The following is an 18,695-nucleotide window of genomic DNA, read 5'->3' on the forward strand; positions in this document are numbered from 1 at the left end:
AATGATGACCAAACTTCCTCTACTAGCAGATTTCACTATTAAAATAAGTAAAAAAACCCAAATACATACATATACACACATACATAAATATGCATATATATGTATCAATTTGGTGCTGGAGCTCAAAATTTGTGTTTTTTTAAGAAATATTCATTAGTAATACCATGTACTAACTAAAGTTGTAATAGAAACATAGGATCATAGAATGGTTTGGTTTCATTAGGTACATCTTCTACTCGATCAGGTTACTCCAAGCCCTGTCCAACCTGGCCTTGAACACTGCCAGGGATGGGGCAGCCACAGCTTCTCTGGGCAACCCTCAACAGCCTCACAGGGAAGAACTTCTTCCTTGTATCTAACCTAAATCTTCCGTTTAAGTTTAAACCCGTTACCCTTTGTCCTACCACTACAGTCCTTGTTGACGAGTCCCTCTCCAGCATCCTTGTAGGCCCCCTTCAGATACTAGAGGGCTGCTATGAGGTCTCCAATACACTTACAAAATCACCTTTAAACCGGCAGTAGTGAAGCAGCAATGAAAGAATGCACAGGCTTGCAAAACACTAACTTGTAAGCACTCAGCCCCATACCCTGGTGCTTCCTTTCACGCGCAGGTAAGGCGAGTGCATCAAGTACGTGACCCGGTCAGTGAAGCCTCCGCCCGCCCGGACCTCCGGCAGGCACGAAGCGCTGCCCGGGGCCTAGCGAGCCTGGCCGGGGCGGGCGGCGAGGGCCGCGGGGGGCCGCGGGGCGGGCGCGCCGCCGCCGCCGCTCCCGGTGCCTCCGCTCGGGCGGCTCCTGGCGGCGGCGGATGCGCTCCGAGCCCCTCCCGGCCGGCGGGGACGGTGGCGGCGGCGGGGCCCGATGGCGAGACCTGGCGCTGCGTGCCCGCCGCCCGCTCGCCGGGTGATGGTGGCGGCCCGGGCGCTGCTGTTCTGGGCACTGGTGTACAGCTACTGCGGGGTGTGCGCCTGCATCGCTGGGCTGCGGCTGCTCTGGAGCATCGGCCGGCGGCCCGGAGACACCTTCCGCTGGGTGGTGCGGGAGAACCCCCCCGCCTGCCTCAACGACCCCTCCCTGGGCACCCACTGCTACGTCCGGATCAAGGTGAGGGCAAGGGCCCCGGTGCCCCGGGAGGAAACGGCGGCAGCAGCGGCGGGGGCGCGGAGCCCTCGGCGGTGTCTTGTCGCTCCCCGCACCCTCCGTTGCTCTGCTCGCTCCGGTATTTAGGGTTTGCCCGGCCGCGCCCGAGAGCGCCTGTCGTGCACCAAGCTCGCAGGGAAAATGTAGAGTGAAAGGGTAATCCCTGTCCCTAAGGTTGGACAGGTAAAGCCACCGCTCAGCTTTTATACTCGTCTCTGATCCCCACCTGAGAGCTGCTTCTCCGCCAAATGCTCTAGTGAAGCTGTATCGTTAGCTCGGTTTGCTTTGTAGCTATAGGTGAGCAGAGAATGCACGGCAAATATTGTCATGTGTTATTTTCAATAAAATAAGCACAGAGACCTCAGCTTTCAGGGATCTGTGCAGATGGGTTTCTTCCAGTACTAATATAAACTACAAAGCCTCTGAGTTTCGCATGATTCTCTTGTTTGCTTTTCCTGACATCATGAGGAGGCATGTGCATGCTGTGTTCCTCATATGCCATGTTCCTTTTCCCTATAACACCGAGCAGTGAATGAATGGGTTGCTGGAGAAGCAAGGGAAACGGCAATAATAAAAGAGCATTTCGGGGCAAATCGAACTGCTGTCAGTATGACAGTCTATCAGTACAGGAGATACAAAACCCTTTCTGATGGATAACAGCAGGGTAATGTGTTGCTTTCCAAGCGCATGCATCCCACAGATCTGTACAGATTTCAACAAAACGAAGAAAAAAGTCTGTTTCAGAAAAGATGGCAACATCCTACGTCTGTTGGGGGGCAGAAGAAAGGGGAGAGAAAGCAACAGAAAAGGTAGAGGATGGGCTTAGTTTGGGACGTACGACATTTAAACTGCTGCTGGTGGTGACTGAATTTGTATGAGGGAAGGAGATGTCCTTAAAAGCAAGAAGTAGATTAAAATGAAAACACTGAGGGTGAATCCCTAGAGGACAGAGACTGAAAGAAGAGGGATGGAGGAAGGCTTAGCCACTTCTCACTGAACTGAGGAGAGGAACTGTGGAAGGGAACTGAGAAACTTGTACTTTTTAAATATAAAAGTATCCAAGGTAGAGTGATGTGGAGAATGGTGAAGATGATCTGATGGCTCTAAAATTTGCCAGGAATTTACTTCTACCTCTAGGGACTTTAACTTCATTAGCATCCCAGAGGAGAAGTATCAGCGTAATTTTGGGCAGAACTGACCAAAAGTACCTATTAGTGAGTATAATGAGTATAAAAATATCCAGATGTTCCCTGTTCACAGCCCTTTCAAGAATCAAGCTATAGTTTAATGTTTTTGTAGCTGGTGAGTGACTGACGAGTGCTGAGGTAGCTCAGAGAATATGAAGCATCTACGTCAAGAAAAAGTTTTCATATGCCTTTGTGACCCCTGGCCTGATCCAAGCTCTTGGCGCACAGCAAAGACATGGGGGTTTTCTTCCCTTTTCAAAACAGCAGGGACAAGTGCAAGCTCTGACATTCACTCTGGAGCTGTGTAACCATTCTTCCTGCAGTTTCCTTCACATGACTTCTGAACAGCATGTTGTGTTTTGTGAGCTACCTCTTTCCCAACTTCTGTGTCCACTTCCGTGCCAGAATTCAGTAAACCCTCTGGGTCATCATTTCAGCTTATTTAAATTCTACTGGCTCTGACCTTGAGTTAGTGGAAGCTTGTGGATATCCATTCATTTCAAAGGCATTTCAGAGTTCAGCCTCAGCCCTGCTAACAATAAGGAACTTGCCTGCTGGTAATTCTCACAAGACCCATTTTCTTCAAAGATGCATCAGAAATATTGACTACAGACAGGGCGGAAAGAAGATTGTAACATTAAGGCTTTCTTTTCTGAAGCAAATCTGAAACCTTGAACACTAAAACCAAGCAAAACCTCCTTGCTTTCTCATTACTTAACTTGGATTGCTTCTGGTCCTAAGAATCCAGGCAGCCCTTTATTGTGCCAGAATGCAGTATGGTGGTTTTAAATAGTTGCATAATCTTATGAACTAATAGAAAGATTGGAAGTGCATTTAAGTATACTGTATCTTCAGCTTCAAAAACTGGTATTCTGGGCAGTGTATTGTTTCTTAGAATATTGTCTGCAAACATTTTCTTTCTCAAATCCCAGTATAGCAGTTCTATGCTGCAATAAAAACACACTTCTTTTTTTCTCATTTTAGGATTCAGGGTTAAGATTCCACTATGTGGCTGCTGGAGAAAGGGGTAAACCACTCATGTTGCTGCTTCATGGCTTTCCAGAATTCTGGTAAAACTCCCTACGCGCTTTCCTTGTACAAAAGAGGCTGTTTGAGACATCCCAGAGTGATCATCTCAGCTTAAGTATCCCCAGTGTGATCCGTTTTATGTATCTATGAGTACTAACTAATGGCATTGAGTTTTAGTAGGGAAAAAACATTGAAACATTTTTATCTGAAGCATCCACAAAAAATTCCTGATGCAAGCCAACCATCTTTTTTTTGTATTGTCAACCCATTTTTCCCAAAGTATGTACACTGTTTGTCAAACTTAAAGGAGGAACTGCTCATTTCTAATGAATTTCCTGTTTGAGTAATGTTTTTACTATATGGCTCAACTTATGAATTATAGCAGAGGATATTAAAATAAGGATCCATTATATTTTAAGTGCAATTTGAATTGCTGCATTTATTAAAAACACTATATATCAGTTTTTAACTGAGGGAGGAGGAGAAGAACTGTGAGTTCTATAGGCTATTGTGCAGCCTAATTTCAGGATGCTACTCAGGGAAAAAGGTTCTATTATTAGTACATCACAAGATGAATGATGAATCAAACCCAATCCTAAATATTTGCTTATAACAATGAAAAGCAGCCATGTGTCTAATGATTTAACCAAATTGCTCAGGCTGTCATTGCTAGGTTTAACTAGTGAGGCTTAAAGGACATGTATCAAAAAAAACCAATAAGGGAACGAGGTAGAAGTAATTCCATAAGTTAAATGATCCTCTTCCTTTCTAAACGCAGATATGGAGGTAGGGGCCATTGTTGGAACTCTGATCTTCCCAGCTGGATTCAGGCCATGAATGATAAGTTGACCCGGGTAAAACAGAGGTCAGTCCTCTTCCCTTAGCAATTTCCTATGGATACTAATGGCCTTGAGGATGATGGTACAAAGTCATACTTTAGATCAATTTTCAAAGAAGTAGATTGTTCTAATTATCAATTGCCATATAAAAGAATTAAAACTGTAAACTTTAAAAGACAGATGAAGGGTGCATATTCTATGCAGACACTATGCGTACCTTGTATAACTCATATTCTAACACAGTCAGACAGCTGAGGCTGCAGCTGATTTCCCCCACAGCAAGAATAATAACAGAAAATGTAGCATTTTACACACATATTCTGCAAAGATCCAGTATATTGTTCTACAAAAAGCAGAAAGATGTTGTTACAGTTGAGAGTGGTGAGTCATGCAGTAAGTGACAGTTAATATATTGTATTATCTGGCCATTCAAAAGGAATGAGTAAGAAAGTGTTATACAGGTCACTGGGACCATCAAGAGCATAATTTTTAAGGATGTTTACAAAAAGAAGACTACACGTCCATAGTCTATAAAATAGTCAAGCTACCAATACTGGTGTTGCTTTGGCAGTTCAACCAGTGAGGAATTTTTTATGGAAGAATACAGAGATCGTTGTGAGAGCACAATATAAAATAGTAAGAGATATTTAAAACAGCATCAAATTTTATCATTTGGCCAGGGAAAAAAAACAAAACCAAAAACCCAAACCAGATATGATTCACAGTTAGAAATGCTATAAATAGGACAAAAATAACCAGCCAGTACTGACCTTAGTATGTGCCTGGGAATGGCTAAAGGTGAAAGATCACTCGAGAGTATCATGCACCAGAGTCATTTAGTGCTTTAGATGCATAAGAACTTCAAAATCAGTACCAATGTTGTGGAAAGGCAATAATAAAGTATTTGGAATTGGGAATCGTGTTGAGACAGCTGGGTGACTGTAAGAACTGTGTGTGAGCGGCTACATATTTTACAAGCTGCCTTTCAGAAATAATGTGATCACAAAGTCACAAAATAGTTTCCATGATTCAACAATAGGAATATGAAAGCATTCACCAACATTTCCAAATTCTGCTTGCAAAGCAGTTATCCAGTTTATCCACATTTCAGGTGTGGGAAAAGGACTTCTTTGAATAGAAAATCTCCCCACTTGGTAGGTCAGACATTCAGTGACTGAGGTACTGTTGTGAAAACAGAAAATGAGAACAGCAAATAGATATTTTCCGAAAACAAAAATAGTATATTTATAGGCCTCACTGTTTCTTCTTACTGAATTATATAGGATAGTTACAACAGTTACCATGGCAAATTCAGCTCCCAAGCCATTGCATAATGCCTTTACAAATTTTATTTCTGGAGATCTCAGCTACATCTTGTATCTGCATTATATGGCACTGAAATGACAACGTTCTGACTGTTCTGTTTACATGAATACATATTTCTGTAACTAATGAATGTTACTGCAGTATTACTTATGTTCAGGTTTCCTAATCGGCTGGAGGCAAAACTGAATTAGAAGATCCAGTGCTGCGATATAGATAGTTTGAAGTAAGGTAGAATTCTGTGCATCACTCTTACTGTTGCTGATGATTCAAATCTTAACATACCTTAACATATGAGACTGCTGAAACAAGAGCAGAAGTAAAAGCTAGACCCCAGCATAGAGGGATGCAGCCATTATAAATATGGCTAGAACGATTTTGGTTTTCGTGTATCTTTCTATTACAGTGTAAGAGAAGACTGTGTCTGTCTTGGTACTGGCTATCCTGAAATTTATTATGGTTTCCATAACAGCTGAAAGGCTGTTCCTGCAGGATGAGACCCACCATTTTCTTGCTGGTTTTGCTTCATAACACATATCTAGTCACTATATAAGTGAGGAATAACCCAGGCCTTTGCCTGAGTTCTTAATTTTATGTTTTTCAATGTGTGTAATGTTATCACTCTTTTCCATAGGCACACAAGCAATGAAATACTTTGTGTAATACCAACACATTGAGAGATTATTCTGAAACAATTCTGATAGAATAGAGACACAGTTGAAACTGCACTTATATAATATAAATCATATAAACTTCACTAAGTTAATTTGTTATTCATTGTACTTCTTTCTTTGGTTTATTTGGTGTATGAATTATCTGACATTCCTTTTCTGAAAAAAACCCAAACCAAACCACAAAACAAACATGCCTTGAAGCATGTTTCCCTACTCCATCAAAATGTGCGTGGGAGAAGCCAGAGAGGAGAGAAAGCTTTTTAGAGCCTACTTTTTAGGTAATGTTACAGCTCTGAAGATAAAACAGACTAGTCCTCTGTATGCTCTGGTTTATACCTGCTTCCTTTGCATCAAAGGGACCATGCCAGAATACAAGAGCTGTTGGAACACCCAGGCTCGGGCTATGCCCCCTTTCTGGCAGTCACACTTCCTTAATGGAGAATTTAAGAAGGGATCACAAAACTACAAGAGCCACAAAGGACCATCAACATACCACAGAAAAGAGAAAGAATGTCACTGCAAACAAAGCCATGCTAATTTACCCTCAGCTATTTGAAAGCAAAAAACAAAAAAAAATCCTTGAGTGCATTTTGGTATCATACTTGACCTTGTAACTCCAACTTTTTTTCCCCCTTCGTTAGGTATTCTTGGCGCCATCAATTGCGGGAATTTAAAAGTGAATATCGAGTGGTGGCCCTGGATTTGAGAGGTTACGGAGAAACAGATGCTCCTTCCCACAAAGAAAATTACACGTTAGATTGCCTGATAACAGACATAAAGGATATTCTGGAATCTCTAGGTGCGTTAGTAGAGGACAAACTGCTCAGCTCATAGATCATTTTCTGCAGAAAAATACCTCAAAGATCCCCACACTATGTTTACATTTTCCAAACTTGGCTGCTTGTGTTAATCTCCATGGTAATGCCATGGTTATGCTTGAGAAGAGCTCTCATCCTAAGTCAATTTCATAGGGATTTAAATTTTTTTTTAAGAAGTATTTTTAAGGTTTGTTACGTTTATTTGTTCTAACCCCAAGTTAAATTCTTCTGGAGAACTCGATTATATCAAAAGTGCTTCAAAATATTTCTATTCAAGAGGGGTTCTAATGTGCTTTAACAACTGTGGCAAACTATGAACTGTTTGACTTTTATGCATTTCATTTGTAGTCTATGTGCTCAGCATTACAATACTCAGGGACGAGGGTGATGGTATCTGTCACTGGTATGTATTATATTCCAGCAGTAGTTAAAGGAGGAATGGTTAGGCTTTCTAAAAGTCAGTCATGATTTTTCTCCCCCCTTTTACTGCTGTTAAATTACCGTTTTTATTGATGGAGAAATAAGTCCGCAAATGCCAAGAATGTTAAAATCTGCCACCAAAATAGCATATGGAGAAAAGCTACAGGCCTGCTAAGTATATAAATGTGTGTATTTATGTGTGTATATATATATATAAATGATGTATGTATACATGGTTATTAAGTATAATGCCCACTTTTTGCATAATGATGATGTTCAGTGCTTAGATAACCTCCCATACTTAGAGAAATTCGTAAGGATTATTTTTGATCAGGACAGGCTTAGGAGATTGCTCAGTCCTTCTGTCTGCAAACTCCAAACTCCCTAGACATGACAAATGTACACACATCATAATGACTGCAAGTTGAACTGTATGTCTGACCCTGCATTGGCTGAGAACAGGGTGGCCATTTGGATACTGACTGACTTTAGTCTGGCATTGAGGTAGCATAGTTAAAGTGTAAGTGTTAGTCCAATTAAATAGTTGTAATTATTTGTGAATTTTTTAGCTATAATAGTGCACTATTTTTTCTAGCCATTAATTATGGAGACAGTGCAGTATTAAATAGTTATTAATTACATTAATTAAAGTGCTGAACCACCTATTTTACTAAGTAATGATTTTAATGCATTTGGTAATTTGTATGGATGCAAATTCCACTGACATAAACCCACACACCTGTGTTTATGTGGTAGGATACAACAAATGTGTGCTGGTTGGCCATGACTGGGGAGGAATGATCGCTTGGTTAGTGGCTATATGTTACCCTGAAATGGTGACTAAGCTGATTGTGGTTAATTTCCCTCATCCTTCTGTGTTTACAGGTGAGTTTTCTAGTAGTTTTTGTTAATCCAAAGTATCTCAATTTTTATTATAATTGTGTTTGCTTTGAGGTTGCTAAAGAAGAACCAACTACTTGCCCTTTAGATGTTCACTAGATGCTCTGCCAGTACATAGTGCCTTTCACAATCTGGACTGTTATGAAGCAGCCAGGTATCAAGTATTTGAGTTTTGGAAATAGGAGTGCTTGTAAACAAATTTACTGATACTTACCTTAATCCTTGAAGGTAGAGAAACACAATTCTCACACATATGAATCTGGTTTATATACTCTGACAGGATAAAATTCCCTGAAGAAGGGTGTATACTGCATTACACCTAGGTAAAAGTCTCAATGCATCATTAAATCTGCATAAAACAGCCTTCCTATAAATATGAATCAGACATTAGAATTTAATCCTGATTTAGGTGAAAAGTGACAATTTGTTGACATAATTATTATTATGATCTGGGACAAAATTCATTGGAACAAGAGAGCCTCTTCAGGTTCTTATCAGAGGCTCAGGAATAGACTAGCAGTGAGCTGAAACAAGGATTTAGGTGAACTGGCTTGTGTGATAGGCTTTGAGCTTGTATACTACCCAGAACATTTATGAAAAACATTTATTTTATGTTTATATTTATTATGGAAAAGCATTTCATAGGAATTAGATCCGTAGTCAGTAATTAAAATGAAAGCAGTATCTCACTAATTTTAATGTCTTCAGTTGCTGACCTTAGCCTGTTTCTATTTAAGCCATTTCCCCAGAAATAGTAAAAACTATTCAGTGCAGATTTAATTTGCATTAACTTTCACTACAGCTGAATGAAAATCAGACCTTACACTACTGTGGAATCAGAACCATTCACACATACTGTTCTCACAGTGTTCTTGGGCACCATCATAAGATATTAAAGAACATTTTGCAGGTAGTAAAGTCTCACTTACCCAAGGAAAGGTCTGTTCATCACCACTGGAGCAAGTAGGAGCTTTTTGCAGTATTTTCACTGAGAGCATGAGCCAGGCTGTATAGAAGACAAATACATTTTGTTAGAGTATTTCTTAGCATTTGTTTGCAGTTGAAGTACAAAATATGTTCTATAGCTTATTAAAGTCTCCCTGGCTAAAATTTCTTCTACCATGGATTAAATGAAAATATCCAGTTTATAAATTGTGCAGAGAAGTAAAGCGAGCAGTGTTGATGATGGTCCACCAAGGAAAAATATTACAGGTGATGCAATTTAAGAATGTATAAGATATGAAAGCTTAGAAGATAGCTGACACTTCAGTTTACTGTTTTAAAACCCATTCTTTTGCACTGTCAGAATTAATATTTCAGAGAGATCTCCCATGGCAGGAGTGCAATTTTGCCTTCTTGAATTTGCATCTGTAAAGGAATTTACAGATGAAAATTCTAGTTATACATGTAAGTACTAGTTCTACATTTCCTAGTAGCTGCATGCATTCTGTGCTTGCTCTGAGGAAGTCGGGTATCTGAATGTCAGTGCTGGCTCTTGCAACTCATGGGAGACACGAAGTTACAATTGAGAAAAAAAGACAAAAAGACTTAATGCAAATTTGGCAAATCATTTTCTTTTGTTATATATGCTCCAATGTCTTTAATAAGTTACACTATGTAACCTTGGCTACGGTTCTTGAAATTGCCAAGAAGACAACTGCTAGAACAATTCTGTACTTTTGTGAACAGAATCGATGCTGTCTTTAGAGTGTAAGTGGATTATCAGCTACAGATTTCGGTGCACCACAGTTCTGATGAGAGAAAAAGGCTTGTATTTATGCCTCTTATTCCATAGCTGAAAAAAAATGCTTTGGGCTCGCTACACAAATAGATCTCTAAGTGAAAACCTCTCATGCGGTTAAACTCTCCAATGTCACTTCCCTCACCCAACATTTGGCAGGCTTCTGGTTTGCTGACTGTATTAACACATCTAAAAGAAGTATGTTCTAATGGCCACATCGTATACTTACTCCTGAAATAATAATCATCTTTTGTCACATAGCATGCTCTAACGCAGTGTTTCTAAAACATTCATTTAAGTTTAAAAATAGTAATATTAGCAGTAATTTTGAGTCATCAGTTTTAATTTTTAATTCATGGGCATTTTTGTTTCAGAATACATTCTACGACATCCATCACAATTGATTAAATCTGGTTACTACTTCTTTTTCCAAATGCCATGGTTTCCTGAATTCATGTTTACACTAAATGATTTCAAGGTGAGCAAAATGAGTGCTCTTGTTTATATATTTAACTGTGAGTGTTGGGAGAGTTGCCACCCACATTGATCTCTTCTGATGTAGTTAGAATTACTCAAAAAAATTGAGCTTTCTCGTTTTTCTTTTCAAGCATTATATATTTATATGAGTAGGATATAAGTACACAGAGCCTCTGAGATTAACTTCTGCTTTTGCATTTCTGGGATACTTCACCTAGAAGATCAGCTGGTTTGACTTGTTCCCATGTCAGAGGGACATATTTGATGCCCGCGGAACTGGAGCAGACTTATTGAGGCCCCTGTGTGTGGTGGGACTTCCTCTTATCCCTCAGAGCCTGGACAGGGCAAGCAGCCTGGGAGTCTGGGCATCATATTCAGCCAGGTGATGAATTCTGCCTGAGCAACCAACAAGGCCAACACTTTACATAACTTTAAAAAATAAGTACAAACATATAGAAGGGGGAAAACCAGCTGCAGACATGTACTCCCCTACATGCACACAGCCCAGTGCAGAGCTCCCAGTGTTGCATACACACTGAGCACAGTGAGCTGGGGAGGTCCCCAAGAAAAGTGTGTGCCTGCACATGCCTTTGCCTGTCACACGTGGCAGCTCAAGGTGCAAGACTGAGAAACTTGGGAATACTAGTATTTGCCTGTACTTGATTATTCTGAACCAAATTATATCAGAAATAAGCTTAATATATGCTTTACACATAGGTCTCTAAAAAAGTTTTTAAACCATTCATTATACTCTAAAAAATGTATAAATAAGATTTTTGAAAGATGTGTCCTGTTGAAGGACAGAAATCATATTTTCTGCTTATCTTACGTAGTGGCTTTTTATGCTTTCTTTGTAGGTTCTGAAAAGTTTATTTACCAGCCAGGCCACTGGAATTGGAAGGAAAGGATGCAGATTAACAGCAGAGGATATTGAAGCGTATCTCTATGTCTTTTCACAACCTGGAGCATTAACTGGACCCATTAACCACTACAGAAATATTTTCAGGTCAGTATAACATTCTGAAGAAAAGGTAACATATTTTAGAGACTCCTCGAGGCCAACACTGTTACTGCATCTTCTGCCGCTGAAGTAGAAAAAACGCCCTCTGTCTCTGAAGTCTCAACAAGTAACAAGTGCACTCAGTGTCAAGCCGTGTGATGCAAAGTGAATTGTATCAGTTATCCACACAAAACGGTGAGACAAGCGGACTGCAGATAAGGACAATCTTTGTTTCAGAATCTCATAAAGCAAAGAGCCTGCCTCACGCACAGAACCCATGGCAACCACAAAAATCCACCTCTAAATAATACTTACAGAATTAGTATTGATTACTTGTTTGCATTACAGTTCATATTGTTTAATAACAATATCTATGAAAAGCTTATTATTAGATACTACTACCAGGTAATACGGCATCCAAGTACATTACCCTCATTTGTAAATTTACAGAACCATGTCTAACTTTAGTTTGTGTTGGGCCAGTTTTATGTTTTGGTTTGGTTTTTTTAAGGTGGGGTAGGTTTTTTTGTAACTAAGTATAAAACTAACCCTAACTTGTGGGGTCTGCATTGGTCCCATCAGACTCACCAGCAACAGTAAGCAAGTAGCAGGGAGCATGCACAGACTAAAACTGAGAGAGTATCACAATAGGAAATATTTTTGCAAGCTTCATCTCTAATACTTTATTTTCTCAAGCATTTTTCTGGTGGTTTGAACTTTCCTGGAATGAGCTGGCTTGGCCTTAGAGACTGATGCCCCCTTTTTACCTACCAAAAATGTAACAGGGCCAGAAAGTCTTTAACTGTGCATATCACATACCAATATACGTATGTACGACTTACAGCCCTAACTTGAAGGTCTGTACCAAGAAGAATGAGATCGAACTCTTTTCTTCTTTGCTGCCTCCAGTCTTTTAACAGCTCTAAATCTTCTGCATGCTTCTCTAACACAAGACCAGCTTTCCAATATTCTTTAAAAATGACAATTCCCTTCCTTCCCTAAATTCTGACAGCAGAAGTTTGAAGTAAATAAACTTTTCATTTTTCCTGGTCCAAATTTAGTGACACCTTTACTGCCCTTTCTGTGCCTTCCATGCTGTCACTGTCAGGAGAGCAGTTAGCAGGGAAATACTGTGAGGAAAATGGGGATCTAAGCTAGGTCCTGTCTTGTACAGGCGAAGAGATAAAACTGGAATGAGAAAGTAGAGAGATGGTATATTTTTTTCTAAACAAGGTAAGACCAAGTACAGACACCAATGGGGAATACATGAGATGGCTTGTGCTGGTAACAGTATAATTATTTAACGCTATTCACAGAGTGGTTGATGACATCAGTTGGGATGTCCAAGGGCAACAGGCGGCTCTTGGCCCTGCAACAGCACTGCATTAGCCCCCATGGTAGTGCTAAGGAGAAGCTGGAGAGGCATGAGCACTCTGAGCCCAGTTCTTTACATTTGCCACAGCACCTCACATCAGTGAGCACGCACATGAACCAGATGCTGCCCTGACGTTAACAGCGAAATACCTGTGGTAGCTGATAGCTTAATTGCTGTGGGATTCAAATGAGACAAATGTTAAGAGTTGGGTATGTTTAAACTATTGTTTCAGGCCTCTTCACACTCTAAAAAAACCCTAGTGTAAGTTTTTAATCAGAAAATATCTATCTTCACAGCTATTAATTCCACTGTGTGTGTGTATTTGTGCATTGTCTGGCTTATAGCTCTAATGAAAGTTACCTGTACTGAATTCAGAGAATATTATGTTAGGTACTGTCAGCCACAATGCAGGAAGCTTTGGACTGGAACGAAAAGATTAGTCTTCAGCTCATTCACTTCTTGCCACTGGTGTTGATGGTCGCACCTTATGGGATGTAAATCCTTAAATATGAAAATTGGGTTGGCATTTGCAGATCCTCCCCTATAAGACATTAAGCAGCACTTATGACTGGTATTCACCGTAACTACCAGTGGCTGGCACTGGTGGCGTATGTGTCAGAAGTATCCAACTCATTACTATCCACCCGGAGTTTCATTCTTCAGAACTTAATTTTTCTGCAGTTATTTCCAAAGAAATGACTGAAATCCCCACCTTCCATTCATCACCAAGACAACCTTGTTTAAACAGCACAGAAGTCATTCCCTTCACTCTATTTTACATACAAACACTTTTGGAATAAAAATCCTAGGTTTTGTTATCATGCAGTGCTTGCACAAAGCCCAGTAGAGTTTTCCTAAGTGAGGCTACATATCTTGCAAGGCACTCGGACACACAAGAAAAACTGTAAACCCTGCAATAGTGAAAAAATATACACAGAAATAGTGAAGAGAACAAGGATACTGGATTTAAAAGGTAAAGAGATTAAACGCACTGAATCAGAGCATCAGATTATCAATCTTTAAAACTGATGTGATGAATAAGCTATGGTTCAGCGGGTGACGTCAGGGTGTTTGCAAAATGAGATTTTAAATCCACTGCTACAAAAGCAATTTTAAGAATTTTCCTAATTAATCAAAAAGAAATTAAATTAAATCACCTTCTATTAGTATGTCTTAATATTATCTATAAGTAGACATAAAGAATGTCTGCAAAGTCTCCACTTCTTTGTCTTATTTTAAAAGTAATGCATGATATGTTCTTTGCCTTTCCATTTTTACATAGAAGAAAGAGGGCATAGTCTCTTAACTAACTCCTAAGTTCCAACCTAGCACTTAAGTATGTATAAAAATTTGTTCAAAAAATTATTTTTCTACATTACTGGTTTAATTAATCATGTTTGAGCATTAATGTAATAAAGATTTGTATCTGACCAGATGGAATCTGTTTTGAATTGTCACAGCTAGTCTGTTACAATGTGTGTAAGATTAAGCAATTCAAGCATAAACCAGATAAAATTTTCAACATCTCCGAAATAGATGAGCTGGAATAAATACTGGTGGGTTACTATGGTTTATGTGGAAACAGTCTTTCATTTCAAACTACTTGTATATTTTCTAACGTCTACATTTAATGTGAAGAAATATTTCTAAAATATTCCATTTAAAATCCTTGTATTAAGAATAAATAATTTTTACTGAAAGTTTAAACAGGTCATTGTGGTGGTATAATTTTTATTAACATTCTACTTTCTTCAAAGTATTTTCTCAGGGCTATTCTTCAAAGTATTCTTCAAATGTCTTATAATGTATTTATCTTTAAAGGCTTTCTAGTCTGCCAAATCTCTGGGTTGTGATGTTGCAGTTTTAAAGAGATTATGACTCCATGAAAAGCAAATTATTAAGAAGCAGTTTTCTTTCACTGCATACAGATGTAGGTATGTAAGTCCAAGGCCTTCAAAAACATACTGTAGTTCTTTTTAAAGGGAACTCTGATGTACTTTGAATGTAGCGTCAGTTTCATAGATGAGTGAATATAACTGAATTCTGTTCAGCATTTCAGACATTACTGGTCTACAGAATGTATTTTTCCACAAATATTTTTAGCTGTACTACATGATACGTACTTTTGACGAGGTCTGAAATACTCTAGCTGGTATCTTCCATAGTGGCCAGAAATGGCAGCCCACCTTTTCCTGGACAAACATTTTGTGGTAAGGCAGTCTGGCTACTTGGGTAGATAGATGCCTTGAACACTGTAGTCTAAATGTGATTCAAAGCATCATATTTCACTAAAATCTACGTGCAGTAAATAATACAGGTACAGAAATTTTCCACAGCATTCATCAACCAAGGGAAAGGCACTGACCTACAAAAATTCTGGCTATGTTGTTCTGTATTCCCTTCTACAGAGATCATGGGGCTCCTGAGTTTAAGCATCAATTGTGTTCCAAAAATAAGACCTCTGTTGCAATCAACTGCTGATTACAGACGTTACAATAAAAGTTATCTTCTAAAACATTCACCATCCTTAAAAACAATTCAAAGACTTTGAGTCACAGGAGTGTTTTCTTGCTATTGTAGAAGGTATCTTGGCACCTAGAAAGCCTGCAATGAGATTCACTGTTGATTTCAAAAGCTAAGCTGGCTGAAACCTGGTTTAGTGATTTTTTGTTAAAATGAGACCTAACTGCGTGTGTTTTATTTTTAAAGCTGCCTACCTCTGCAGCACCATGAAGTCATCATGCCAACCCTGCTGTTATGGGGAGAAAGAGACGCGTTTATGGAAGTTGAGATGGCAGAAATTACACGGATTTATGTTAAAAATCATTTCAGATTAACTATTTTGTCTGAAGCCAGTCATTGGCTCCAGCAGGATCAACCTGACATAGTGAACAAGTTAATATGGACATTTCTAAAGGAAGAGACAATAAGAAAAAGAGAGTGACTGTTTGTACATGTCTTAAGGGGTCTACATAAAAACTCTGCAAATTCAAAAACTAATTGTTATCAGGGCCATATTTCCAGCCTGCCTTCTATTTTGAGCTCTGTTAAAGAAAAGTGTTTTCAATGTACTGTACATCTGGACACTGATATTACTGCTAAAAGAAGAAATAAGTATAAGAATATGTGATGCCAACATTGGTTTTACCTGTATACTTGTATTTTGCACATAAAAACACCTGCCTTAAGATATACATGTATTTGTACAGAAAGAAAATCATAGAAAGTTGCTTGGTTTTGTTTTCTCCCTTGCTTTAGAGTTTTAATGTGTGGTGCCTTTTACAAATTTATAATGAAACAATAGAGTGGTGCCATACTGAAGGAAGTAATGAGTTTTCATTCTAGATTTGCCTGAATTTTTTTAATGTATTTTACCATTAAACAGTAACTAACTCTTTTTATTGATCTCTATTTTAGTGCACTGAATGACTGAAAACTTTCTGGGCACCTTTCTAGTCTTCAAGTGGGTAATGATACGTATCTTGTTGTACTGTTGAATGCAGTTGCTTTGTGCAATGTGTATTTCTTTCTTGACTAAAAATGGGAAACCTGTACACTTAAGATGTCTGACCAAGAAGAATGGAAAATTGAGATACAACGTGTATGTATTCCACCTCTGTCTAATAAAATGCAACTTAACACTACTCCCTTTGACTTTCTATGGAGAGATTTCTTACTGAAGCTAAGAACTGGGTTTGAATAGCTCAAATGTCTGCCCACTGTGCAGCCTTCCTCTTGCTAACTGTTGTAGTTTCTTGGAAATAATGCCTCATTGTTGGCGTTATCCTTCCTATGTTAGCAACCACTGTTCTTGGCTCCAAGAACTGCTGCCAAGTTCCTGTGTTTATAGGAAGAAGAAACAGTGAAACAGAGGGTAGAATTAACTTGCATGTGATGTCAGGGAGAACAAAACCGGATGCTAACTACAAAGATGAAAGAAGCACGAAACATGAGTTCCCAGAAGAGGTGAGTCACCTGCCTGCAGGGATTCCAAAGGCTCCCTCTCCACCTGCAGTGCTCTGGGAACAGGTAAGCATGAACAAGGACCAGCTGGGGAAGGCATCAGAGCCAGCTCAGCCTGAAACAACTGTTCACACCAGAGAAGAAGAGAACTGACAAGTTACTGATGAGTCCCAAACATACCACATTGCCACATGTGCCGTCTCTCTCAAGCCATGGTGTCCCCCATAGGTACTTGCCGTAGCCCCTGCTGACATGTTGCTTGGTGCAATGCTCAAAAGAAAGGGAACCAAGGCGTGCCATCAGTGACAACCTGCTCATGGCTGGCCAGCTGCTTCCTTTGGGTTGGACTCGATGATCTTGAAGGTCCCTTCCAACCTGGTAATTCTGATTCTGATTCTTTTGCGCTGTTCACAACACCTGAGGAAGCGTCCCCTCAGCATGGCGACAGCATGGTGGTAATGGTATTGGTGCACCTTTTCCATCCATGCCTGGTACCTGCCTTTCAAGGCTAATTTTCCCCAGAACACTGTCAGCATTTATCAGCTTAGATGGTTACATGCTTCTTTTACCTCAGGTTGGAGTGGCTCTTCCTTGCCTCAGTTAAATTACTTGACAAGAAAGCTGGCACTGGGGAGCACGGCTTTTCCTGAGGAGATCATGCTCACTGGGACTGCCACCCACCCGCTCAGCTGCTGAGAGCTGCCCACCAGAGCTCCTGCTTGCTGTGAGAGGTGGACCTGTAACAACAGGCAATAGCCCAAAGGCTCACACTGCTTTTCTAAAAACTGGGGCTGCTGTCCCAGTCAAGGCAGGCACCAACAGGCCTTTACGAGGACCAGGTCACAGAATCATAAATCACAGAATCAACCAGGCTGGAAAAGACCTTTAAGACCATCAAGTCCAACTTTTTTCCCAGCATTGCCAAGGACATCACTAACCCATGGCTCTGAGGGCCTCATCTAGACAGTTTGTGAACACTTCCAGGGAGGGTGACTCCACCACTACCCTGGGCAGCCTCTTCCAATGCCTGACCACCCTTTGGGGAAGAAATTGTTCCTAATATCCACTCTAAACCTCCCCTGGTGCAGCTTGAGGCCATCTCCTCTTGTCCTACCCCTTGTTCCTTGGGAGCAAAGAGCAGCCACCTCCTGGCTCCATCCTCCTTTCAGATAGTTGTAGAGAGCAATATGGTCCCCCTGGAGCCTTCTCCAGACTAAACCCCACAGGTCCCTCAGCCATTCCTCATCACACTTGTGCTCCAGAGCCTTCACCAGCTCCGTTGCCCTTCTCTGGACCCACTCCAGCACCTCAGTGTCTCTCTTGTAGTGAGGGGCCCAGAACTGAACACAGGATTCAAGGTGCAGCCTCACTCATGCCGAGGAACATCCATTCACTCCAGGAGTTTCATGGCAGAGGTGCAGCCAAGGCTGTAAGTATATCTCCTTCCCACAGCTGCATCCCGGTAACCCTCTGAGATGCAGCTTAGGTCCAAAACCACCAACCGGCGGCGGCTGCTGCTGCTGCCGCTGCTGCTAGCCACCGAGGCCTGCAGAGGGCTCCCTCAGCGCGGCATTGGAAGGCGCCCCCTGCCGGCTCCGCCCCGCACAGGGCCGCAGAGGAGGGAGCGTGGAGGACCTGCCGGCCCTGGGAGGGGGGCGTGGCCAGGCGGAACGCCGCTGACCCTCATTGGCGGAGGCCGGTGCTGGCCCCGCCCCCCCAGCGGGAGCGGGGAATGCACCACAGCAGGGCACTCCCGTGCTTTGCTGCGAGGAGGTCTCGTGGCTCTCGGTGTCAAGAACAGTACCGGTT

General features: G+C 40.8%; 1 protein-coding gene across 1 annotated transcript; it reads left to right on the forward strand.

Annotated features, from left to right (window-relative positions):
- Positions 1 to 861: 861 nt before the first annotated feature.
- Positions 862 to 15,867, forward strand: EPHX4 (epoxide hydrolase 4; the record flags this gene model as incomplete). The annotated part of the gene is made up of 7 exons (XM_080623893.1): positions 862 to 1,104; positions 3,312 to 3,397; positions 6,834 to 6,991; positions 8,187 to 8,315; positions 10,446 to 10,549; positions 11,406 to 11,554; positions 15,633 to 15,867. 7 exons carry the CDS (start codon positions 862 to 864, stop codon positions 15,865 to 15,867), a joined length of 1,104 nt encoding a protein of 367 aa, XP_080480019.1.
- Positions 15,868 to 18,695: the final 2,828 nt, after the last annotated feature.

Source organism: Psittacula echo (genome assembly GCF_963264785.1).
Source record: "Psittacula echo genome assembly, chromosome: 7".
NCBI classification, from domain to species: domain Eukaryota; kingdom Metazoa; phylum Chordata; class Aves; order Psittaciformes; family Psittacidae; genus Psittacula; species Psittacula echo.